The sequence below is a fragment of the Ictalurus punctatus genome, unplaced genomic scaffold (assembly GCF_001660625.3).
Source record: "Ictalurus punctatus breed USDA103 unplaced genomic scaffold, Coco_2.0 Super-Scaffold_100, whole genome shotgun sequence".
In the NCBI taxonomy this organism is placed as follows: domain Eukaryota; kingdom Metazoa; phylum Chordata; class Actinopteri; order Siluriformes; family Ictaluridae; genus Ictalurus; species Ictalurus punctatus.
The window spans coordinates 2,301,058-2,327,450 of NW_026521086.1; the positions used below are offsets into that span (position 1 = coordinate 2,301,058).

General features: G+C 39.7%; 1 protein-coding gene across 18 annotated transcripts; it reads left to right on the forward strand.

Moving 5' to 3' along the window:
- Window positions 1–254: 254 nt before the first annotated feature.
- LOC128629643 (uncharacterized) lies at window positions 255–25,709 on the forward strand. 18 transcript variants are annotated; one of them, XR_008394009.1, is made up of 18 exons: window positions 255–329; window positions 425–559; window positions 1,437–1,490; window positions 1,590–1,705; window positions 4,613–4,720; window positions 4,823–4,922; window positions 5,022–5,195; window positions 5,620–5,736; window positions 6,021–6,180; window positions 11,205–11,354; window positions 14,655–14,776; window positions 15,112–15,253; window positions 15,381–15,555; window positions 16,316–16,446; window positions 19,429–19,559; window positions 19,850–22,234; window positions 22,327–22,454; window positions 22,655–24,914. XR_008394009.1 is itself a non-coding variant. In XM_053678435.1 (7 exons), exons 4-7 carry the CDS (start codon window positions 21,893–21,895, stop codon window positions 22,955–22,957), a joined length of 663 nt encoding a protein of 220 aa, XP_053534410.1. In that variant the 5' UTR covers window positions 15,563–16,189; window positions 16,316–16,446; window positions 19,429–19,559; window positions 19,850–21,892; the 3' UTR covers window positions 22,958–24,953. The 18 variants fall into 18 exon arrangements, 2 of the variants coding, with proteins under 2 accessions (XP_053534410.1, XP_053534409.1); XR_008394010.1 differs by having other exon boundaries at window positions 11,205–11,300; XR_008394013.1 differs by having other exon boundaries at window positions 11,205–11,300; window positions 15,202–15,253.
- The last annotated feature ends 684 nt before the right edge of the window (window positions 25,710–26,393 follow it).

Genomic DNA, 26,393 nt, shown 5'->3' on the forward strand with positions numbered 1-26,393 from the left:
AAATTAAATTAAACAAGAGTAAGATGAAGTATATTTTTAATTAAAATGTAATTAGGAGCACTTTTAAAGTGGATTTGATTTAAAATAATGATAAAGCTGTTTTTTTATGTATTTGTATATCTTATCCTCTATCGTGTTTAAGAAGAAGAGAATAATGAAGCTTTTTATGAAATAATATTTGGGTTTATTTTATTTTATTTTCTCCTCAAAGATTAAAATTTACGTCAACGTCCGTTACGTTGGTGACGTCACCACGAGCGCGAGAAGTCGAAGGTAGGAGCAGAAAGCGGTGTTAGTGTTAGTTCTGGCCCGTTTGGACCCAAACTAAAGTGAGTTTATTCGGTTCTGTGTAACCGAACCCGTTCTGTTTTTTGCTGTATTGTGTGTATGTGTGTAGTTAACGGTGTTAACACCTGTGTTTCAGGTATATCAGTATGAAGCAGGCGGTGACGGCGCACTGATTCACTCTCGGAGCTCGGTTCACTAATGACCGAATCACCGAGGAACCGACCAAAGATAACTCACACCCGCACGGAGAAGAAGAACAAGAGGAGGAGAAGTGAGAAATAACATTTTAAAACTTTTTTTATTCACTCTGGTTCAGTATTAATGTTAATATTATACAAATATACTAGCGGTGCTAGCTTTTGAGGAGGCAGTCCAGTCCACGCATGCGCAGTGTAATTAATGAGCAAGCTATTCGAAATGTGATTAGCAAATAGGTCGATGTTATTTTTGATTCTATTTAAAACGATGAATTCACTCTGTCAATAACTGCCCAGTCTGAGAATACTGCATGATTTACTTTTATAAGTGGACGTGGCAGAACGACATTTAGCTTCACTGGCTAATTAGAGCTCTTTTACTAGTTTAATGGCTGAGTCATCCGGCTTCGCGCATGCGCAGTGTGGGTTAAGGCGCTATAGTTCTCTTCTTTTGAATTATTATTATTATTATTATTATTATTATTGAGACCATTTGGGGTGAATTTGGAGCATGTGGGGGGTTTGAGTGAACCCAGAATGACCTATAAATATTCTTTTAATATCTCCAGAACTGAAGCAGCACAAACGAAAATTTTTACAGCACAAACCAGCACAAACTATTCTGCCGATGTTTTGTGTTGGTGGGGGGGCCAACTTCACGCAGGTTGTGTGTGTGTGTGTGTGTGTGTGTGTGTGTGTGTGTGTGCTCTTCAAATATCCAGATGTTCGATGGTCAAGTGTGTAGTGTACAGATAGAGTGCACAATTTAAGAAATAGGAACCAGTCAGAGAGAGGACATCATAATAAGAACAGGAAGCACTGACCAAATAAGGAAATAGATTAAACTGGTACACGGCGTATGGGAGGCAGGAGATCGTGACAGTTATGTTGAATTATGACTTGTTGGATTATAGAAATAAATAAAGTGGTACTGATGTGTGTGTGTTTTAGGATGAGCTGGAGTGGGGCAAAGAGAACTGCATTCAGATCAAACGGATACAAGAGGTTATGACTCTCACTCACTCACTCACTCACTCGCACACATCTATACACACACTTCTCGACACAGATCCCTAACTATCATTTTTGGTGTGTGTGTGTTAGAAGTGGCCGAGTTGTTTGAGGATCTAAAGAATTGAGTGTCACAATTCAACATGCACATCAGCGAAACTTTTCCCTCTGACTACACCAGCACCCACGCACAGAAATTCATAGTGCAGGTAACACACACACACACACACACACACACACACACACACACACACGAGTAGAGCAGGTGTAGTTTAACAGCATATGTGTATAAAGAGGCTTTTTTCTTCAGGTCAAAATATATACAGCAGGGGTGCCCAATATGTCGATCGCGATCGACTGGTCGATCGCAAAGGAAGTGCAGGTAGATCGCTAGTTGACGTAGTTAGTTGACGTACAGGGCAGCCAGTCTGAGATCTCGTCTTTTCTCTCACCACACGTGTGCGATCAAGTGCGCCAGTGCTAAAGGCTAGCAAGCGAAATCGCGGGGAGAGGACATTTTTCAGTCTTTTAAAGACTTCATTGACAAAACCCAGCTCCAGTGTGCAAATTGATATCAGTCAATGGTTGAGCAGTGCAAATGGATTCATTGCCAAGTGCAGGGAAGACGATGCTTTCCCTGACTTCTTTAACTACCACTGTGTTGTGGATAAAAAATGTCATAAAATAAACATAAGGGAGACCTAGCATCCAGCAGAAGGTAGAAGAAGAAAAAAACGGGCACCTAGACACATAGAAGCGGGATTAGGCGGACATTGACGGAATGGAATTACACTTTAAAGATCTTTAAGAGCAGTAGTACTGCTCAAAAAAAAGCCAAAAAGAGGTATACGAGCTGAGCTGAGGAGTGCTAATACACACACACACACACGCTCGTACAGTCAAGGGCGGGCAAGTAGACACAACATACACACACACTCTCTCGCTCTCATACACACACATGAATAACTTTAATAATATCTTATAGTAATAGAGAAAGTATAAAAAGACAGAATAGTAGGATATGCAGGACAGTAGAACTGTAATGATATTAAGAAGTTGGAAGTACAGTAAACCGCTTTTCAAGTAGTATAAATATATATAAAATAAGAAATATAGTGCAAATATGAAAATAAATTATAAACTAGAAATACAGGAAAATGTAAACTTACTCATGACTCAAATGGTGAGGGTTCTTGGCTCGCAAGGAAGGCCTTAATTTTAAGAAAGAACCATGAGGAGCCAGTTATAAGGGTGGCTGGGTCAAACTGCCCCCCCCCCCAATTACCTAGGTAATTGAGAATCCTGGTTTCTGACCACCTAGGTAAATGAGAATCCTGGTTTCTGATTCTCTATGTAATTCAAAACGCTGGGTTTTTATTTTCTGGGTTATTAGAAATGCCTGGGTTCTGATTCTATGGGTAAGTGAAATAGGCCTTTTCTGGAAACATATGGGTTATCTAGTGTGTAAATACAGTATAAATACTGGAGCTTAAGCTCAGGGTAGGGGGATCACTTCTGAGAATTCTCATCGGTGTGGATCTCGTGTGGTGGAATGGAACAATAAAGCTGGACCCTTGCTTCTTCTCACTCACGGCTGGTGTATTTTTTCCATCTCCAACTGGTCTCAGAGGTAGATGTGAGTATTTATTGGCTTTTAAGTTGAGTTTTAAATGTTTTTGGGTAATAGGCTAAATTTGAGCCAACAACTGCATAATACACCAACAAGCCTTATGCACAAGAATGCTAAACATGAAAGAGATCATGGATGTGGCAACAAAGATCACCTGTTCTATACGTGCTAGATCAGTTCAAAGACGGCTGTTCCGTGTGCATCTGGAGAAGGCAGACTACGACCAATCAGCTCCTGCTACACACTGACGTGAGACGGCTTAGTAGGGGTAAATTCCTGCAGAGATTTCGAGAGCTCTGTCCGGAGATAAGCGAGTTTCTTTTTGCTGTTAAACATGCAGAATACACCCAGGTCAATGATGATCAGTGGTTGCTGGACTTTTTTAACCGAGCATTTTTAACCGATCTGACCAACTTAATTTGGAGCTGCAAGGAAAAGACAAAAATTAAAGGCAGTTAATGCCTTTAAACGGAAAATGCAACTTCTGTTTTCAAAGCTGCAGCACCATGTTTTTGGGAACTTCCAAAACCTCGCGTCAGATCTGGAGACGCAGCGGAAGGCTTGTGCGCAGTTTAACATTGCACGCTACACGGAGCAGGTTGACAGCTGTCGGTCAGAGTTTGACAGACGCTTTCAAGACTTTGCTTTACTGGAGCCATTTGCCACATTCATGTGCTACCCGTTTAGGGACAATGTTGAGGTTGATTCACTCGCATCGAAAATTGCAGCGCTGTTTCACCTGAACTCGTCTGAAGTGGAGGATGAGATTTTTTGAAACTACAGACTGACATTCAGCTGAAGTCCAGGGCTCATGGACAGTTCTGGAACTTACTCACAGGGGAAAATTACCCAAACATGAGGAAATGTGCCACCTCCTTGACTGCATTATTTGGCTCTACTTATTTATGTGAGTCAGCCTTTTCCCTCATGAAGATCATTAAGTCCAAATACCGTTCCACAATGACTGATCATCATTTGGAGGCCTGCTTGAGGCTGGCTACCAGCAGCTACTGTCCGGACTATGCAACCCTGGCTGATTCTATTCAGTGCACATCGTCAGAGTAAGGTAATGACCAAAAATGTACTGAATTGTATCGCGCCATAAGGGTTCATGCAGTTATGCAAGGTACATGAACATATATTGTGTGTGTGTGTGTGTGTGTGTATATATATATATATATATATATATATAAGTATACGCAGTATATAAATAAATATGTTTAGCATTTTTAGTGTAGGTAGATCTCTTTGACTGGTCATGTTAAAAGTAGCTCACAAGTCAAAAAAGTGTGGGCACCCCTGATGTACAGTAAATATAAATATTAGTCATAATTCGCAGCCTTAGAAGCACAAGCATCCAAAGTAAAATTGCAAATGCAGAGTTTAAAATTGTCACCATGACGACAAAGTCCAAGAAGTGTAACTTACTCCTGCAGAAAATAAATAATAATAATTATTAAGTATCAGTGATGTTTCCGTTGTTCAGGTGGCGATTGCAGGCGCATTTTATCCGAACTGCTTCCTCCAGGGAACTGTGGACGAGGAGCTCGCCTCCAAGGAACTCTATGGAAACGACCCCAGGACCACCGTAGTGGTATTCAGTCAGCTTCCATTTAACTAGGGGATTATTATTATTATTATTATTATTATTATTATTAATATTTCTCTCTCTCCCTCCCTCTCTCTCTCTCTCAAGTGTGTAATCTCCCTCCATTTGCATTCCTCTACTATAAACAGCTCCAGTCTCTCTTCAGACACTGTGGTTAAATCAAATCCATCTCCTTTGACAGCTCCAGGTGTGTGTGACACCACTGTGTGTGTGTGTGTGTGTGTGTGTGTGTGTGTGTTTAATTGTGATTTTCTATAAACATGTATTGTGGGTCTGTGTGTATCAGGGCCTATGTAGAGTTCTACCGCTCGTCAATGAGAGGTTCTGGCATTCTCCCAGAGGTCTCTCTGTCTCTCCTCCTCACGCAGCAGAGACTTCCTCTCCATCTCAACGTTTAACCCACTGGAGAGGTGGAGACTTGGGCAGGGGGGTAGTGTATCTCACACCTCAGATATACACGGTACACACACACACACTCTGCAGCGAGCATCATCAGATGAGTCATAGTTACATTTTAAGTGAGAGTAGTCATGTGACCAAATCCCCTAGACAGTGTGATGTTTAGATGATGTTCTGTACATTAGTGCTGTTCTGTTACAGGTCTCTCTCTCTCTGTGTCTCTCTCACTCACTGTGTGTGTGTGTCTCTCTCAGGGTGAATGTGGATTTTCAGAATCAGTCAGTGAGCCCTGTCGGGGTTCTGAGCAGCTCCATTGAGTTGGAGAATCTTCCGTCTAACCCTGTCTTTATCGTCAATATCACCGAGGTGTCTGTTCCGCCTCTTTCACTTTCAGTGCACAAATAAAAAAAGAAGCAGTGGCTCCTGTGTGTGTGTGTGTGTGTGTGTGTGTGTGTGTGTGTGTGTGTGTGTGTGTGTACTAACAGGAGGTCCAGGTGCAGCCTTTGGATATTGATGAAGATTTACTGCCCCTGCAAGACCTTCCTCAACTGCGTAGTCTGGAGCAAAGGATGCAACAGAGCCCAGATTACAAGCAAAATCTGGTGATTTTTTTTTCCTTCTTGTTAACAACTACTTGCACAATTACACAGCTACTGAGAGCATTTCTGTTTTCTCAAGGTGACACACTCGTACTCAAAGCACAACACTGAACACCACTTTGATATGAGGGAACAGTTATGACCTACTCTTTAGTAGAGATGGAAAACACACAGGGCAGGGTAACTGCAGGAGTAGTGAGAAGCACTGACACAGTTGACGAGGCAATACATGCTTATTAATTATTTGTTTTTATACTAGTGTATATTATTTTTTAAATCGGTTTCAGGTAAACTGGTTGGCGCTTATTGACGGGGTGTATGTGCGTGACTGCACCTGGCGCATATTGAAGAGGGTGATTGCTAACTCCCTGGCAAAGAATCTCAATTGGAGGGGAGTCAATGGAAAGACTTCACTGTCCGCTCTCCAACTCGGAGAGGTCGTGATTGGTAAGTATATCTGTTTACATACAGAATTAGCTGTCTCTCTCAGATGATATGTAAGGGGTAATCCACGGCTAGATGTGCATTAAACGATTTAATGCATGATGTGGAGGAAAAGAACCACTCGTTCAAATCGTTTAATGCACACCTAGCCATGGATTACCCCGCCTATACCATGGTCTTTCCACAATTAATAACGTTAAAGCTGTCATTGGTTTAGAAGTGCAAACTTTGATTAGAAGTTTAAAATAAACTTTGGGAGGTCCCACTTCGGCTCTAATTGGCTATTTATATTTCTCTGGTTTACTTTATTTAAATGGTTAGTAGTCATATGGATCCCAGCATAGCTGGGACAGGCACGCCTTTAAGATTTATTAGTTGGAACGTCAGAGGTATGGGTAATCCTGTCAAGACATCTAAGGATTTTATACATTTGAAACATTTAAACTTCAATATAGTATTTTTACAGGAGACGCACCTACGTCTTAAAGTATTAAAGATCATCAAAGGTTACTCTGCCCTTGGGTGAGTCAAGTCTTCCACTCGAACTTTAATTCGAAAGCAAGAGGGGTCGCTATTTTAATTGACAAAAGGTCACAGTTTTCCTCCACTAACGTTGTTGCTGATGTGAACGGTAGATATATTATAGTTGCTGGTACTCTGATGCAAAGACAGGTGTTGTTGGTAAATGTACACGCTCCAAACTTTGATGATGTGGAATTTGCTAATAGATTGTTGAGCAATCTCCCTTTTTAAATACTCACCTGTAGATTTTCGGGGGAGATTTAAACTGTGTAATTCACCAAAACTTTGATCGGTCTAATCCCCGTACTCTGAATCAATCTGCAATGTCTAAAACATTTTCCGATTTTATGGGTCAGAACGGTCTCGTTGATCCCTGGAGATCCCGTAACTCTGCTCTTAAAAAGTTTTCTTTCTTCTCCCAGGTGCTATCCTATTGAAATCCTATTCGAGGATTGATTATTTTTTATAGACAGCACTCTTGATTCTTGTGTAGTTTCTTCTGACTATTTGGGTATTGTAATTTCTGACCATGCGATCATGAATTAGATATTCATCTTTCTATTTATAAACGTAGCCAACCGCCTTGGAGATTTAATTTTCTTCTTTTAGCAGACAGTGAATTCTGTGAGTTCATTTCTACTTCTATGGATGACTTTCTTTTCTTCAGTCAGAATGACTCCACCTCTTATTCATTGTTATGGGAGACACTTAAATCCTATATCAGAGGGCAGATTATTTCTTACTCCACTCTCTGTAATTAAAAGCGCACTGCTAGGGTTAATGAACTTGCATCTGCGATCAGTAGTCTCGATCAAAGATGTGCGTTGAACCCCTCTCCAGAACTTCTTAAACAGCGAATCGACTTACAGGCAGAATTCAATCTTATTTCGACTAAAGAGGCGGAACGCTTGTTGTTACGTACTCCTGGTTCATATTATGAACATGGCGACGAGCCGAGTCGTTTACTGGCACGTCAGCTACGGCGACAGGCCGCTTCCCGTCTCATACCTAGTGTTAAAAACACTCATAATATCGTCACTACAGAGCCCATGGAAATTAATGCTACTTTTAAATGGTTTTACTCTTCACCTTATAAATCTGAATTTCCTGCAGACGATACTAAAGTGAATGCATTTCTTCAAGACCTTTGTAACCCTGTTAGTGATTCGAATACTGCCATGCAACTGGACTCCCCACTCTCTTCAAGAAATTTGAATTCAGTTAAAACTATGCAATCTAACAAAGCTCCTGGCCCGGACGGGTTTCCAGTTGAATTTTTTAAAATGTTTATTGGAAAATTAGCTCCATTGCTTTTATCTGTGTTCAACGAATCCTTGGAATGTGTCTTTGCCTCTGACTCTGACACAAGCCACGATAGCTCTGCTTCTTAAGGAGGGTAAGCATCCAACCTCCTGTGGTTCTTATAGACCGCTGTCTCTGCTTAATGCAGATGTAAAGGTGTTGGTGAAAGTAATGGCATCTCGTTTAGAGGACATTATCCCTTATATTATATGTGAAGAGCAGAAGGGTTTTATAAAGGGACGTCAGATGTTTTTCAATACCCGTACGCTCTTTAATATAATTTATTCAAAGCATTCGGCAGTGCTTCCTGAGATTGTGATTTCATTAGATGCTGAAAAAAGCATTTGATAGGGTTGAGTGGGAGTATTTGTTTGCAGTCTTGAGGAAGTTCGGATTTGGGGATGAGTTTATTTCTTGGATTAGCCTCCTTTACTCAACCCCTAATGCCAGGGTTCAGACAAACGATCTCGTCAAGGTTGTCCTTTATCCCCTCTGCTTTTTGCTGTCGCTATCGTACCTCTGTCTATCGCATTAAGATCTTCTCCCTTGTTTAAAGGAATAGTTCTATACGGTGTAGAATACAAATTGTCGCTATATGCTGATGATTTGTTATTGTATGTAACCGATCCTGTTGCCTCTATGCCTGCTGTCTTGGCTGTTCTGGAATCCTTCGGTGTTGTCTCTGGTTATAAATTAAATTTGGATAAAAGCGACTGTTTTCCTGTCAATACTGCAGCATTTTCTCTCCAACAGTCAGATTTACCGTTTCGATTTAGTCAGTAAGGGTTTAAATACCTAGGTATCAACGTGACACGTTCTCTATCTAATCTTTCATCAGCTAACTTCACTCCCCTTATCTCAAAGGTTAAATCTAACATTCAGATTGGGGTAACTTACCCCTTTCTCTAATTGTCAGGATCAATGTCGTCAAAATGAATATATTACCGAAGTTTCTTTTCTTGTTCCAGCAAGTGCCTCTTTCTCTGCCAAAATCATTCTTCGATTCATTGGATAAGATAATTAGTACTTTTATTTGGGGAGGGAAGCCACCAAGGGTTAGTAAATTATTGCAGAAATGTAGACTTAGTGGAGGACTTGCATTACCCAATTTTCAATTCTATTACTGGGCTGCGCACATCCATAAACTCTGCTACTGGGTTAAATCTCCTGGATCTTCTTGGTCTAAATTGGAACTATTGTCGTGTAGGGAATCCTCTTTACCTGCTTTACTTTACTCCTCTTTACCTACAAAACTCTCCCTATATACTGATAATCTAGTTGTCCTCAACACTTATGACTTGGTATCAGTTTAGACGGCGCTTTAAATTTGTAGGTGCATCCTCTTTGTGTCCTTTAGTCAACAACCATCTATTTCCTCCATCGTGTTTGGACTCCACATTCTCAGTGTAGGATGACAAGGGTATTAAACAAGTTAGAAATCTGTATCACGAAGGTGTGTTCGATAGCTTTGCCAATCTGGCATACACTTATGACCTCCCTGTGACTCATTTTTTTCGGTATTTTCACATTCGGAATTTCGTTTCTAGATGTTTTCCTGATTTCCCCTCTGCGCCTCCTGAACAGGCTTGGGAAAGCTTGTTTTCAAACAATCCACAGCAGAGAGGAATGATTTCTAGGATCTATGATTTCATTCTGGCGTTAGGTAGTGAGTCGTGTAACAAAGTTAGGAATGCGTGGGAAACGGAGTTAGGAGTACAGATAAGTGAGGGGTGTTGGGAACGTGCTATAGGGAGGGTACAGTCTACCACTTCCTGTGCAAGTTTTACACAGAGTCCATCTGTCCAAGTCGAGACTTTCTGTGATGTATCCGGACGTAGAGGACAAGTGTGATAAATGCCATGGCTCTCCCTGTCATCTTGGCCATAGGTTTTTCTTCTGCCCTGATCTCCATGGTTTTTGGACTGTTTTTTTACCATCATGTCCACTATTCTCAGGGTAGATTTAAATCCTTGTCCATTGATTGCTGTATTTGGGATTCCTGATGCCTCAGTTCCATTGAGCTTGATACAAAAGGATGTTTTTGCTTTCACATCCCTTATAGCAAGACGTTCCCTACTGTTGCAGTGGAAGTCTGCTAAATACCCATCTATCTCCCAGCGGCTAAAGGGCGTGATGTTTTTTCTGAAACTCGAGAAAATAACATATAGGATGAATGGTTGTACGGACAAGTTTTTTTATAAAGGGCATCCCTTTATTGTATACTTTATGGAGTTAGACACTTCCCACTTAAATTTTTGTGCCGGTTGTTGAATTTTACAATATCTTTATAACCAGCGACAGTTATTGGGTATCCATGATGAGGCGGGGGGCGGGTTTTCTGCATTTTTAATTTTGTTTTCCTTTGTTAGTGAAAAAAGAAGAAAAACCTGTGAATGTTTACTGCTCTGTGTTGCTCAATTTGTTTTCCTTGGGAAAGGGAGGGGAGGAGAGAAGAGAAAAGGTGATGTTCAGCTGACATGTAGACGTGTTCAGGAGAAATGTTCAATAAAAATGAAACTGGAAAGAAAAAAGTAGTTTAAAATAAACTTTAATTTCCATAAGTTAGGTGGTCAGATCTGGAATTTTGTCTGAAGTAAATCAGACACAGAGATAAAGTAGTGTGATAAGATTTAGGAATGATCACGGTGATCAAACTGGCTGGAATTACCTGTGCAATAAACAGTTACAGTGAGGGGAAAAAAGTATTTGATCCCCTGCTGATTTTGTACGTTTGCCCACTGACAAAGAAATGATCCGTCTATAACTTTAATGGTAGATTTATTTGAACAGTGAGAGACAGAATAACAACAAAAAAATCCAGAAAAACGCACGTCAAAAATGTTATAAATTAATTTGCATTTTAATGAGGTAAAAGTATTTGACCCCCTCTCAATCAGAAAGATTTCTGGCTCCCAGGTGTCTTTTATTTTTTAATTTTTGACATGCGTTTTTCTGGATTTTTTTTGTTGTTATTCTGTCTCTCACTGTTCAAATACAACTACCATTAAAATTATAGACTGATCATTTCTTTGTCAGTGGGCAAACGTACAAAATCAGCAGGGGAACAAATACTTTTTTCCCTCACTGTATAATGCACACCTTCCAGCCAATCAGAATCCAGTATTCACACTGACTGTGGTATAAGTGTAATTAATGCTTAAGATTCATAATGACTGTACGATATGTGTTGCTTTATTCCAAAGCTGCAGTTCATAGAAACCTCTTCACGGCTAAAGCTGCAGAGATGGAGGTCGAGGGGTCCATGAAGAGGCGGCTCCAGCTGGCATCAGAGCGAGAGTGTGGGCGCAAGAGCAGACTTTTGATAAAGGAGGGTATTTACAGTGTTTTAACTGGTGTGTTTTTTGCGCTATTATTAATTTGTTAAAATGTTCATATTATAGTCTATTTTTAATTGTTTATAAAAGTCCTTGCTGTTTTTAAGTGGCTGAATTAGTGTGTGTGCGCGCGCGTGTGTGCGTGTTGGTAGCTGGGTGGGTATATAGTTCTGGTCTGAAGTTGACATACCCCTTGCAGGAGAAAGAGACCCTGTGTAATCTGTTTAAACGACTTTTACGCATGTTTTGCAGAGAGATCATTTTCACCTTGCTGTTTGGGTCTCTGTCCCACACTGTTACAGTGCAGTATTGAGAGCGCGCGAGGGAGATCGATTTTCTATCAGAAACAGTAACTATATAAAATGGACGTCAACACGCAGCACTCTGTGAGGTCATTTCTCGCTCTCAACAGAGTAGTTGTGATTGTTTAGTGTTTACGACGGGGCCAAAACATTCAAGGCCATGGTGTATTTTGACTGTTCCTGTAGCATAATCTCACCAAACTGTGTGTACACGAGTCCACAGACACTGAGTCTATTCACAGTTCCATGCTGTGTAGATGTTCTGCTCATCCTCACTGTACCGTAAAGATCAGAACCTCACATCTGTAACCTTGTAGCTTTCCTTAATCAACACGACTGCAACCAAGCTTGTGTAGCACTACTATTTTTAGATCTCCGCCTCTCAAAAGTATTGGCGCCCTGCGCGGCCGCCTCTCAAATCTTTTGGCGGCCAGCTCTCAAATCTGTTGGCGCCCTATGCGTCCGGCTGTCAAATCTATTGGCGCCCTATGCGTCCGGCTCTCAAAACTATTGGCGCCCTTCACGGGCAGTTCTCAAAAGTATTGGCACCCGATCTGAATTTTGCCACGGCAAGCACCACTCACATTTTCTTCAGGAAATGTACCTTAAAATAATAAAAAGTCTCTCACTAGGCTGTGTGTCGAGATAAACGTCAAAACATCTTGAGCTTGTGTTCACCACAGACCTTATTTCCGGCATTTAACCCAAAACCCCATTGACGGAAGTGCTAATACGCTGAATCGTTTCTGGGTTTCACGACTCATTCCTGCAGCACTCTGTAAGACGGGCTGTTGTTATCAAACCATCGAAGTAAGATAAGCGGCTTTGGTAATGATTCTTTAAATGAACCGATTCAGAATCCTCTTCTTGAATCGTTTGAGTCGTTCTCACTCGGTCAGGGTTGCACGTGTGGGTTGCTTTTCCTGCACGTGTAATCAGCACGTGTTCACAGACCGTAAATCCCGACCACATGGTAGACACTCGACAGAAATTTCATACTAAAGTAAGTATTTTATATTTTCTGGGTCTAAACAGAGCAGAAGTATTGCTAACGTGTTGTACAGATTCTATTGGACTGGTGAACTGTGTGGATTTGTATATTTAACCCAGTTTAATATGGCCTGCTTTGTTCAGTCAGAGACAAGTAAATCTGTTCTAATGTTCATTTATTTTCCATAGATAAAACACGTTTGTTTACACATGAATACGTACTTTATGCTTTCAGAATGGTGGAGATTTGGCCCTTAACTATGGTTAAGTGGGGGGTACTATAAAATGCACAGTTCTGAGACACTATATACCTATACTGTGAAATCAGTACATGTGTGTGTTTAGAATGATTATAGCTTTTGGGGAAAAAACTATTCTTGAATCTATTAGTCCTTGTTCTGATGCACCTGTAACGTCTCCCTGAGGGCAACAGATCAGAGCCAGGGTGAGAGCTGTCCTCAATGATGGTTTTTCCTCTGCTGAGGCAACGGGGGGTGTAAATATCCATCAGGGAGGTGTTGTGGATAAAAAATGTCATAAAATAAACATAAGGGAGACCTAGCATCCAGCAAAGGGGAGAAGAAGAAAAGATGGGCACCTAGACACATAGAAGCGGGATTAGGCGGACATTGACAAATTGGAATTACACTTTAAAGATCTTTAAGAGCAGTAGTAGTCAAAAAAGTCAAAAAGAGGTATACGAGCTGAGCTGAGGAGTGCTAATACACACACACACACACACACACACACACGCTCGTACAGTCAAGGGCGGGCAAGTAGACACAACATACACACACATGAATAACTTTAATAATCTTATAGTAATAGAGAAACTCTCTATAAAAAAACAGAATAGTAGGATATGCAGGACAGTATGGAGGATATGCAGGAGCTTAAGCTCATCACTTCTGAGAATTCTCATCGGTGTGGATCTCGTGTGGTGGAACGGAACAATAAATCTGGACCCTTGCTTCTTCTCACTCACGGCTGGTGTCTTTTTTTTCTATCTCCAACTGGGCTCAGAGGTAGATGTGAGTGTTGGCTTCTATGTTGAATTTTAAGTGTTTTTGGGTAATAGGCTATATTTGAGCCAACAGAGGGGAGAGGTAATAAATAAACTTATAAATGTGATTACTTGATGACTGTAGACAGAACTCTATAAATGTGAAATGTTTTGTTGAAGTTCAGATGAATCTCTGATGTACAGAATCTTCAACCGAGTTCTGCAGAAAGATTTTGAATGCCTGTCATTCACCAGAACAAATTTGCAGTTGAACAGTCTGTCTAAAAGAAAAAATCTAAACACACAATATAAAATTCCTGCAGTGTGAATAAAGCCTTTGTGTTGCTTTTAGCAAACATGTCTAGTACTCTCGGTTCAATGTACACAATTTACCCCATTTAAATGCATTTTGGAAATTGTTCCACATGGCCTTAAAGTGTGAATATTCACTGTATGCCAAATAAGTAATCAAAGAATGGAACTGGATTTTTTCTTCTCTAACGGACCATTAATCACAATTATAAAAGATGATGCATCAGGTACAAAGTATCAGGGTTTTTCCCCCCTCTTTTTCCCACAATAGTTGCATGATTTTTGCTACACCCTTTCCACCGTGTGTGTGTGTGTGCGCGCGCGCGCTAAAAATCACTTTGAGGTAAAAATATTTTAAGGCAGCCACTTTCACCTTCCTACAACAATTGGTGACTGGTCTGAGGTGAAGTTTCTTGTCATGTTACTGTGGTCATGGATCACATTGTGGGGATCTCTGTAATGTAACCATTTCTGTAATTATCCTTACCTGCTTTTGTGCTTCTGTGTCTTCTGTTGGTGCTTTATTCTGCTTTTTAGGGCCCGAGCACCGCTGCTGCAAAGCCCTATTGGATCTGCTGTTTATTATTGGGGCAGAGCACCGAAGGTGCAGCGCTTCCGGTGACCACCGGAGGGCGCATGCACCGGAGGTGCAGGGCCCTATTGATTTTCTGGTGTTTATTGTTTATTTCATGCATTCTTGTCGTTTTTAAGGGCCTAAACATGGCTGAAAACTCCCAAAACTCGGTAGACGCGCCAGCACCAGTGAAAATGCAACTTACATTGGGCATGGGCATGGTCGAGGAGCTCCTTAGCACCCCTGAAGGCAGGCAATGGTCGGGATGAAGTTGCTCCGATGTGCACGATTTACCATATATATATATATATATATATATATATATATATATATATATATATATATATATATATATATATATATATATATATAATATTATATTATATTTTATATATATATATATATATATATATATATATATATATATAATATAATTAGATAGATATGGGGTAATAAAGTGTAAAATATAGATAATTCACAATAATTTAATATCAGTTAGATTCAGCTTCATCAAGCAATACTTTTGAAGAGGACTCTAATTGTAAGAATTAAATATAATTTCCGTACTGAACAAAAGACTGATTATCTGTTCAGGCGTTATTGTGCAGATCCACATTTAAGCATCTTACTATACACTGAGTTCAAAGAGCTTTTTCTCATCCCCATCCTGGATCGCCCCTACAGCTGCCTGTTTGGTACATTCCTCTACAGCAGTGAGCAGGAGAGAATGGAAAAGGTACGCTCCACATTTCTCCACTAATGGGCGGAGGCTTTCCAGCCTGTCTGATTTTTCTGAATGGAAATGAATTTGTCTAAGTGTCTTATGACTTTTCTCTCTGTCTCTCTCTCTCTTTTGTTTTTAGGAAGTACAGGGTAAAACAGTCACTGTGGTCCTACGTTAACAGTCAGCCGGAGGACTTCACTAACCCGTTCTATGTGGACTGTAAAAACCAGGTGCTGTATCCACTGGCCAGTCTCACACATCTGGAGCTCTGGGTGGGTTATTATGTGCGTTGGAACCCACGCATGAGACCACAGGTGCTTATACTGCAAACCACACTCTATGAAATTCTGGGGAAATGCTCAAAAATAGTGTTTCCAATATATACCAAAATACCTAGTTACTTGTATAACTGAACAGTGTCACTTCAGACACATGATGAATGTCACTTTTTATTTCTAGATGTTTCTGGGTTTTAACACCAAGTTTGCTTTAAAAAAACAAAACCATTTCTATCAGCACAAAGCTAAAACAAACACAAAAGCTGGAGTAATGGGTCGGTAAGCATAAAAAGTGCCGTACACAGTGGAACTGGACACACGAGGATCTCTGACACTGTTGACTCTTCAGTGGTTCCATTTTCAGTTCTAGTTTGTAGGTACAGGTTTCAGTCTTCAACAACATTGTAGTTTTCTTTTTAAAATGCACTCCTTGGTTGTGCTCACTGCATTACAAACTCAAATCCAACATTGTGAGATTATTTTTTTTTTTTAAGTGTGTTGAAATGGAGTTTTCTTGTGATTCCTCTATATTCCTGTATATTTCATGATTGGCTGGTTAGAAAACTACATGAACGTACAGGTGTTCCTAATAAAGTGGACGGTGAGTGAACATGACGTGGCTGAAACGATTTCCAAAACACTTCAGGAGCAGCTAGCGATAAAGATTAAGGTTACACCGGCTTGATGACTGATCTTTTAATAATGCTACATAAATAAATAGAAAGCGAATGGAATGATTTAGAAAATCGGTGTCCCAGAACGAAACTGATGTTTGTGTGCTTTGTTGATTATGTAGATGCCGCTCCATCAGAATCTGAGAGAGTTATTGTTTTTGCGTGAAGAACGTGGAGGAGCTCCAGAGAGAGGCCACGTCATCCTGCTCCATCTCCTCATCCTCAGAGCATACTTCTCCCTCCTCACATAGTGGTACACCACTTCACACTGCTGTCTAAACACACACGCGCACACACACATACATACATTTAAGAGCACACACTGTCTTTACTCAATGAATACACTCAGGCACAAGTAGGGAGTGGATGAGTATGAAGCGGGCACACACACACACACACACACACACACACACACACATTCCTGTTTGCAATTTTTTTAACTATAGAGAAGTAACCTAGTGTCACATTTTATAAATCTTTAATACTTCAAAATGGATCTTGGATCAATGAGGTTTTCTACTGTTCTCAAGGTTTGGCATGCTGTGCATCCTGAGATGCTTTTCTGCTCACCATGTATGTAAAGAGAGCTTATTTGATGTTACCATGGCCGTCCTATTAACTTGACCCAGTCTGGCCATTCTCCTTTCGCCAACAAGGTGTTTCCACCCCGAGAACTGCCACTTACCGGATGTTTTTCACACAAGTGTGTGTGTGGAAATCCTAGGAGAGCCGAAGTTTCTGGAATACTCAAACCAGACCATTTAGAATCTACAACCATGCCACGGATAAAATCACTGGATTACATTCTGGTGTTTGATGTGAATATTGACTGAAGCTCTTCATCTGATCCTGCTTGATGTTGTACACTGTGGTGTTGCCATATGATTGGCTGATTGGATAATTGTATGAATGAGCACATGTACAAGTGATCAGTGAGCACATCTATCTACCATAGAGGTATTTTGGGGCAATACTTGACAATGTACCTGACTTTGTTAGATTTGTGGCCAAGTTGAAGAAGCTTTTGACATCCCAATGGAAAATAATAAATAAAACAATCCAGGACAAATTCACTTTCAGTATTTTATTTTTACATTGTTTTTTTCCCCCTTAATGTTAATCTCTTTCTACAGAACCCGTCCAAACTTCATATGTCAATGTAGTAAGCAAGATAAACTGTCTACAGATAAAGAATCTAAGCATGCATCTGTTTTCACCCTTATAGAAAAAGTTTTGCAGTTCCTATCCAAAAGACACCAAGAGCCCAGATGTCCTTAGAAACTAAATGTAACCTCCAACTCGTGGCCTTTTCAGAAACTCGATTCCCAGACGTCGCCACACTGATCACAGTGCACCCTTCAAATCCACCGTGCAGCGGAAATGGACCAGTCGATTTAAACGGATTGTTGAAAATGTACGTTGTTCAAGGCATTTGTGGATTTGAAATTTCGCTACAAACCGAGTCTGAACAGTCGCCAGAATCTGAGGCAAAAACACACGAAGGAACGAGATCACGTCGTCATTGCCTCGTCTCTGGTGTTCTACATTTTTGACGAAAGTAACACCAGAGATGCTGCGTTAAAATGGTCAAGAAAATTACACCAGAGTAAAAAAAAATCCCATTGTGTTAGATTATAAACATCGACTGAAACTCTCGATAGGACGTGACACTGTTGGAGAGTTGCATACGAGCGGACATTCAACAATATTTAGTAGAAGCCTTGTGGATGTTTTCGTCTGTGTTCGTCTGTAATATACTGGACTGTCCTACCAAGAGTTCGTCCACATACACATTCAACTGAAGCTCATACAGTCGGCATACTGAACTCTCCTTTTTGCCATAGTGCGGCCGCTTAACAGGATAAGGCCTCAGAAGTCAAGCACCAGCAGCTTGTGGCTAAAAAGCTGCAGCAGAATTGAGCTCGGTTAGGGGGTGACGGGTGACGGAAAAAAGCCGGGGAACCTCGGAAAGGAAAACAGGGCTGTGTTCCAAATCTTTTATCGCCTCCTCTTCAAACTCCAAAAACCTCTCGGCCCTCAGCTAAATCCAAAGCTGAGGAAAACAACCGTTCTACTAAGAAGGCCTTCTCAAATACAACGTTTGAGCGAAGGGAGGAAATGATCAAACACAGATCAATTGGAACACAGCCCATACAGCAAAACCGTAAAAGGTGCCATAGAGCGTAAATGATTCAAAAAGACACAAATCTAAGCCCAGTACAACCAGTTGAACATGAATAACACGCAAAGCACATTTCACAAGCATGATATCTTTCAAAAATGTCCAAAAGTACAAATTCCCTAATAAAGGAAAAAGACATGTTTGTGCTAACATGTAAGACTTGAGTTTCTACATCTTCCAAACAAGTACACTTGAGCGTCTTCGTTACTATAAGCTCGGCTCTGAAAATCTGCTACCAGTAAACACACACACAGACAGAGCAAGTTAGCAAAGATTGGTCAACAAGGTTTCTTCAACACAACCACCTTTTGATACACGTATGCTCACTTCATATTGTCAGTCCCTTTTTAAAAGTGAATTAAACCATGAGCAGCTATCTTCTCAAAAGTCCGGTCAATTTCAGAGCACAAAAAAACTGCCTATATACACAACAATTCAGTCCCACGTCTCTGAAAGAAATGCAGAGCACAAATGTACAAATCACTGTGATTTCTATTTTTCTTTTCTTTTTTTTAAATGTAAAAAGATGAGAAATCTTCACTGGGAATTACTTTAAGGTGATCATCAACAATTAATTGATCAGGGGAGCCTGGCTCTGGTTTCAGAAAAAATACTTTTAATTTTTTTTGCAAAGTAATGTATACACGTGTATAAAACCACGAATCGGGTCTAGTAGTTATCTGGGGATAATGTCCAACTTGAGCTAAAAGTGCATTCTCTCCTATCTCACTTCATGACTAGTTTAAATAATATAGGGTTAAAGGGCAAATGGTGTGCTTGGAATAGTAGAGATTAGATGATTTTTAGCTTCTCAAACATCACTGTAAATCATTAGGATAATAGGATTAAGTCAGAATTAATGAATTGGATTCAGAGATGATTATATGAATGCTATAATTTATTACCCTTGCCTTGTCTGACTGCTTTAACACTGCACGTCTGAAATTCTCTTCTTTGTACAAATATTTTTTGCTTCTCTTTGTTTCACTTTTTTCGCTATGCTCTCCTCTGTCTCCAGCATAAACGGCCCTTTCTCTGTCTCTCTGTAAGTAGATGACCATCCTGACCTCTGAGGCTTCATCACTCATCACCATGGTAACTGTCTTGTCCACCCCCAGTAAAAGGCTGCATACTCATACTGTGCTGTGAAAAAGCGTTTGCTTCCATCTGCTTTTTAGCAAGTGGTAAGCACAGAAAAGCTGAAGGAAAGGCTTATGTTATCATTTGCACACAAACTCAGAAAAATGCTCATTAAAGCAAAGCATGCGGTTTGAAGTTTGGTTGTTTGACAATCAATGAACAAAAAAAATCTGAAAAATAAATGAAAGTGAGGAAGAAATAATACATTTTGGCGTGTGCTGTTATAGAAAAGTAATCATCAGTAACTGGCAAGATACAGCTACAAACTAGCCGCTGAAGTTTTACAATAACAGCACAGTTCCAATAACAGTGTTTTATTCTTCTTATACCACAGCACACTTCCATCCATCCATCCTACACAGGGTTGTGGGGAGCCTGGAGTCTATCCCAGGGAACTCGGGGCACAAGGCAGGGGACACCCTGGACATGGTGCCAACCCATCACAGGGCACAATCACTCGTGCACACACACACTGGACAATTTTGGAGATGCCAATCCACCTACAACGGATGTCTTTGGACTGGGGGAGGAAACCCCTGAAGCACATTTGCAGGGACATCGAGGAAATTTAGTGAAACCCAGTCAGTGATCTTATTGGATAATTAGTCTCTAATGATTTGACCTTGTTTGTTACGCTGCTAAATATTTTCCAAAGGTATGGAAGTGATGTTAAGTCAGCAGACGTATTGTGTGGGTTTGTGTTCTCTCTCCCTCCCCCTGTTTTTTTCTCACAGGTCGCTCTGACCTAATTCGTTGTGCTGACGTGCTGCACGGGGATTGGAGAGGAGAAGATTGTCCCTCTTTTAAAAAGGAGGACGAACAATATGTTGGGAGGAATGCGGATGTGTGGGGTGTCTGTGTCTGCGTGTGTACGACTGAGTAGCGAATGTTTTTCCTGGTGTTTGAGTGAAATCGCTTGCTTGTTGTGTGTGTACGAGTGAAAGAAGTGAGTGGAAGTATATTGTGTTGTCCCATTCCCCTGGTTTGTCTTGTGTTGTGGCTGAGTGTACGCCTGAATTGTAAATACATCTTTCATTGTAAATATTTCTCTTCTTACTGTCATGAAAGCTGTAGGGGTTGTGTGGCGTTTATTTTTGGGCTCTACCTTTTGTTCGCTGTTTTTGCCTCAGTGAGGGAGTCAGGTTAGACTCTGTTTTCTTTTGACATACCTTTTTTGTTAGGTTAGTTAAACTGATACAGGGAAGATATCGATTGTTTTGTTTATTACATTGGCCTTGCCAGCCCTGAAGAGTGGTGCTTTCCGAGTGATTCTGTTTGTTTTGCATTATTTTTCTTGTGATCATTAAATTTGTAAGATTTGAAAGACGTGAGGTAATGAGATAATGAGGTGTCAACCTCATTATTTCTGAGTCTGATTTGTTTTTGTTTATACTTTTTTTATGTTACACCTCGACCCTAGACTGGGGTCGTAACAGTGAGTCAAAAATAACTTCCGTTTCCTTTTATGGACTTTTGTGGGCATTGCTACATGGAAATGAGCTGTGTCAGGAACACGGTTTGCACTTTAGAGGTGAACAACACGCGTACACAAGTACGAAGAACATCGGCGTTTCCGAAACTTTTATAAATCCGGCAGAAACGTTTAGTTTGGTTTGACTTGGGCAAACATTTACACACAACTTTACTAAAAGAAACTTGCTCAGAGATGTTCAATCGGGTTCAAGTCTGGGCTCTGGCTGGGCCACTCAAGGACATTCACAGAGTTGTCCTGTAGATAGATAGATAGACAGATAATTTTATTGGTCCTCAAAAAGAGGAAATTTGTTTCCACAGTGGGTGCGTACAAAAACATAACGTCATACGTATAGACCAACATAAACAATCACAGCCATAGAGAGGAAAAGGGGACGAGGAGAAAAACATCAGGATCATCATACAACAATGCATCTGACATCACAATGGCTGTGTACCTATGTGTTTAATGCTCGTATAGCCATATTAACAAAACTCCTACCATAGCCAGCCTTTCTGCACACGGGTAGTCTATACCTGCGGCCAGATGGAAGGAGATTGAAATATTGATAAAGTGGGTGGTTTGGGTCATTCAAAATTTTATGTGCCTTCTGGAGCGTAAATGAATTGACACAGTCCGATAAATTAGGGATGGGAATACCAATAATTTTCTTTGCTAAATTAGTTATTTTCAAAAGGTTGTTCTTATTAGTTACTGTTAGCATATGGAAAAAAACAAATGGCACCATATATAAGAACCGGTTCAATAATACTTCGGTACAGAAGAAGAAGCAGACTAGGCTGAACAGACAGATATTTAAGTTTATGGATAACTGTGAGTCTCTGACAACATTTGTAAATACCTAGAATGTGCTGATTGAAGCTGAGATGTTTATCCAATGTAATGCCCAGATATCTGAAATGCTCCACACTTTCAACCATCTCTCGGTTAACGGTAAAACCGGAAATATGGGTAAGTGTTTTGGAAGAGCTAAAATAACACAGCAGATCTTAATTTTTAGTATTTGAGCTTTTATCCATTTATGTCCGTTGTGTTTAAACCTGTATAAACCTTGTTTAAAGATCTACCACGATTTCTCCATGATGTTTGGTGACAAAGTGTCTCAGAAGTTCCTGGCAATGTGGTCAATATTCTTCAAGCCAAAAATCATTGCAGACTGCAAGACTCTTAAGAATATGGGCGAGCTGCTGTCAGGAACTGAACCTGAATCTGAGGACTACAATGGTCAGTATAAACTGTTTTGTATTTTAAAAATGTTCCAGTCTTTAAAAAAATAATTAAATAGAGATCATTTAATTATTTTGTGATGTCTTTAGGATGGGACAGCGATATGTCCTCAATCCTTTTGCAGCTGCATCTGCTCCCTCTAACCTCAAGAGGCCAGAAAAAAATATCCAAGATCAGTTCAGCTCAAGCAATCAGCCATCTTGTGAGCTGTCTTAAGGTATGCAAAAGTTAATATTTAAACATCAGATCTTAATTTTAGGAGCTCTTGAGGTGTAGATTATTTTGGGATTCTGAGACCTGCATCTTATTTTGCTTACACCACCTGCAAACAAGATGTGACGGTGCTAGTGATAATGTAAAAAACATGCAAAGAGTTTTATTGTCATATTTATTTTATGTCCCTTTGCTGACCTTCAGGAAGGAGCCAGTGTGAATACCTTCATTGAGAGTGCTGACACAAGACAACCATTTCTCCTCTGCATCGGTGAGCGAAAGAAGGATATCCCAAAGTTCTACGTTATTATCGACCAAAAGGCGATCCCATGTAAGGCGCACACATCAGTGGCAGCTTTTGATGAACTGTTCAAAGCTCACTGTGTCTTCAGTTTCTCATATGATGAAGCTCTTTGTGATTTCTACACATTTATCCAAACCACTATCTATAACATCGATGTCGGAAGAGCAATGGAGAGCCTGCGTGTTAAAGAACTTCGAGCATGATTGCTGCAGCGAGATTAACTGCCTTGAAGATGTTCACATGTTTTGAATGTAAAGCATACCTCAGAACTTGTTTGGCTCTTCGTCAACATTTAAAATTTCAACATGTTTATATCCTAGCAAAAAGTTACATTTAAAATGTGGAGAGCCAGGTCACCTGTTATCATTTTGTACATATAGTGGCTTCTGAAAACACCTCAGCAAGGTACATAGTCACACTATGGATCAGGAGATTGATACTAATCAGGATCTTTCCACTCAGGGAGAATATGAGGCAGAATGTTCAAATGATCGCCCAAGTTTACAAAGTTGGAGTTTACAAAGACATTAATGATGGGTCGTGTTTCCAAAACCATGCACTGTTCTCACAGCAAAAGCACACTTTTCAGATTCTACTCTATCACAACGATTTTGAAACTGCTAACCCTCTAGGTTCCAAGAGGGGGATCCACAAACTTGGTTGAATCTATTTTACTCTAAAAAATCTTCCACCCAAGTGTAACTCTGTACTGATTAATGTACATCTTGCAGCTTGATTCTACATGGAAGATCTTAAGACATATGGTTTTGATGTGATACTAAAGCCCCTTATTGATGACCTGAAAATCTTAGAAACCGAAGGCATACAGCTTCCTTGTTTTGAACCACCATTGTTTGGCTCAGTAATTCAAGTAACAGGAGATAATTTGGCTTTAAATGGCTTGCTGGGAATCTTACAGTGCAACTAATTTCTGTAGGCTTTGTTTAATTAGTAAGGAAGAAGTTCAATCTATATTTTCTGAAGATCATTCTGGGTTAATTTTTCGTTCCAAAGAGGTTCATACTGAACATTGTAAGGCACTAAATGAAAATCCTGAACTGCGGTCAATATATGGTGTCAAAAAGTCATGTGCGCTCAATTCATTAGAGTATTTCCATTGTACTGATAACTATGCTGTTGACATCATGCATGATCTGCTAGAGGGTGTGGTACAGTATGAACTTAAACTGGTTTTTGAGTACCATGTTAAACAGGATGCAGAGCTTTAATTATGGTTACACAGACCGTAAAAACAAACCAAGTGGGTTAAAAATGGATGATAAGGGCAAACACCTGGGTTTGAATGCCATACAGTCATGGTGTCTTCTGCACAACACTCCACTGATATTTGGTGGTCATTGAAAGGAATAACAATCACTGGAACTTTCTCCTACTTTTGATACAGATTGTCAATATAGTGTTTTCCTACACCATAACTGATGGAATGATATGTTACTTAAAACATCTGATCTGTGATCACCATACTCTATTCAAAGAATTGTTTCCTGACAAGACGTCGATTCCCAAGCACCACTTGATGATGCACTATCTGAGATGCATAAAAAAAAATTGGCCCTCTTATCCATATGTGGTGAATGCGATTTGAAGCTAAGCACCATATTTTCAAAAGATGTGACAAAAATTTCAAGAATCTCATTAAATCATTAGTAAAGCAACATCAAAGTCAATTGGCATTTAACTATGAAAATGATTGTTTTAGAAGGTTTGAATTTGGTCCTACATCAAAAACCGTCTGTAACTTGCAAGGTGGGGAAGAACTCAGTCAGACATTATATTTAGAAGCCTGTTTGAGTGTTACAAGTACAAAGTGGGTCAGACATTATGGTACTGAGTATCAGGTTGGTGTGTTCATATGCACTGGATGTACCTATGATCTCCCTGTGTTCAAAAAGATCTGTGATATAATAATATATGAAGAGAGTGCTTTCATTATTTCCTGCAATGTAAAAACGATGTACTATGATGACCACTTCAATGCATACTGTATAGAAGATAACCGAATGGATGAGTTTTCTGTCATCTCTGTGAATGAACTGACACACTTTAGGCCATTTGACCAGCAGTGCTCTAATGAGAATAAACAAACAGAGTACATAGTGCCCAATTGTTATATTTAGAAAGCCTTGACCTGAGGGGTCAGTAATGTTAACGCCCTTGAAAAAAAGAAAACTATTATAAAGCAACCAACTGTTTTTTTTTTCTTTATTTGCCTTTTAGATTTGTAATCATTTAAATGTTATTTTAATTGTGCAGTAGCATATTAACACTTTATAGTGTTACAGGCAACTCATTTAATAGTACGCAATTAACACTATGAGATTTAATGAATTACTCCTATGAGAATTAATTTCTAACACTACACACTGCTGTTGAGAAACTAACACTTGAGTAGTGTTCAATTTCAACTATACAAAGAGTTGATGTGAACTCTATTAAAGTGTTAAAGTGACACTGTGGAGTGTGGACCCCTCCGGACACTTTAAAAGTGTTGAAATGAAACTCCAATAGAGTGGATTTGTTTCTGTTGATTTTGCTGTGTATGTATATTTTATAATGTTAAAGTGCATACCTTGATTTCTATTATAATAACATTATTAATGTATTTCTAATGTTATTAGACATGTCATTCTCATCACTGCTCCTAGATAACTTAGTGTTCCCTAGGTGGCCTCATCTATTTCACTTCGAGAATATCCACAAATAAGGAAGAACATTACCTTTATCTTTGTAATGTATACAATAATGATCATGAATGCGTTAAAAAGGGGACACAGTAATATAAACCATGTAATATTTCTTACCCTACTCGGGCCTAACTACAAATGTACTCTTATGACAGAATACCGCTGCTGGGAAATTGCCGTTCCCAAGGTTGGACACACGAGGGCAGTCAAGCTCCATCCAGCACAACACACAACGCCACCTGAAACTGAAGGTAGGTTTGGGCTATTTTACAGACACAGCTCATTACTGTGCATTGTATTGTTCGGACATAATCACAATTAACGGCTCTTCTATAAAAACAAACTATGTAATATTCATAGCACTATATTTATACTAAAAATACAAAATTAACTAACCTTTTTATAATGTTGATAGAAAGCCTTTTACATCATTTACACACACAGATATATATATATATATATATATATATATATATATATAATCTCCTTTTCTCTCCATACCACGTTCTAATATTTAAACTGGACACACGAGGGCAGTCAAGCTCCATCCAGCACAAGACACAACGCCGCCTGGAACAGAAGGCAGATTTGGGCTACTGTACACAAACAGCTCATCGGCGTTATTACTGTGCATTGTCTAGTTTTCACCTAAGGACAATACACGGCTCTTCTGCACTGTTCATCATCATCTATAAAAAACAAAAAACATTATGTAATATACATAGCAGTATATTTATCATAATAAAGTTCACTCATTAATAACGAATAATAAACATTTCTATATGTTGATAGAAATATAAAGCATTTATTTATATATATATATATATATATATATGTCCCCTTCTCTTATCTAAATATTCCAACAGCCCAAGAAATAAAATTAGCTGTTTTCTGAGACGATGAAGTGACTCTTAAAAGAGCCTTTGTGTATATT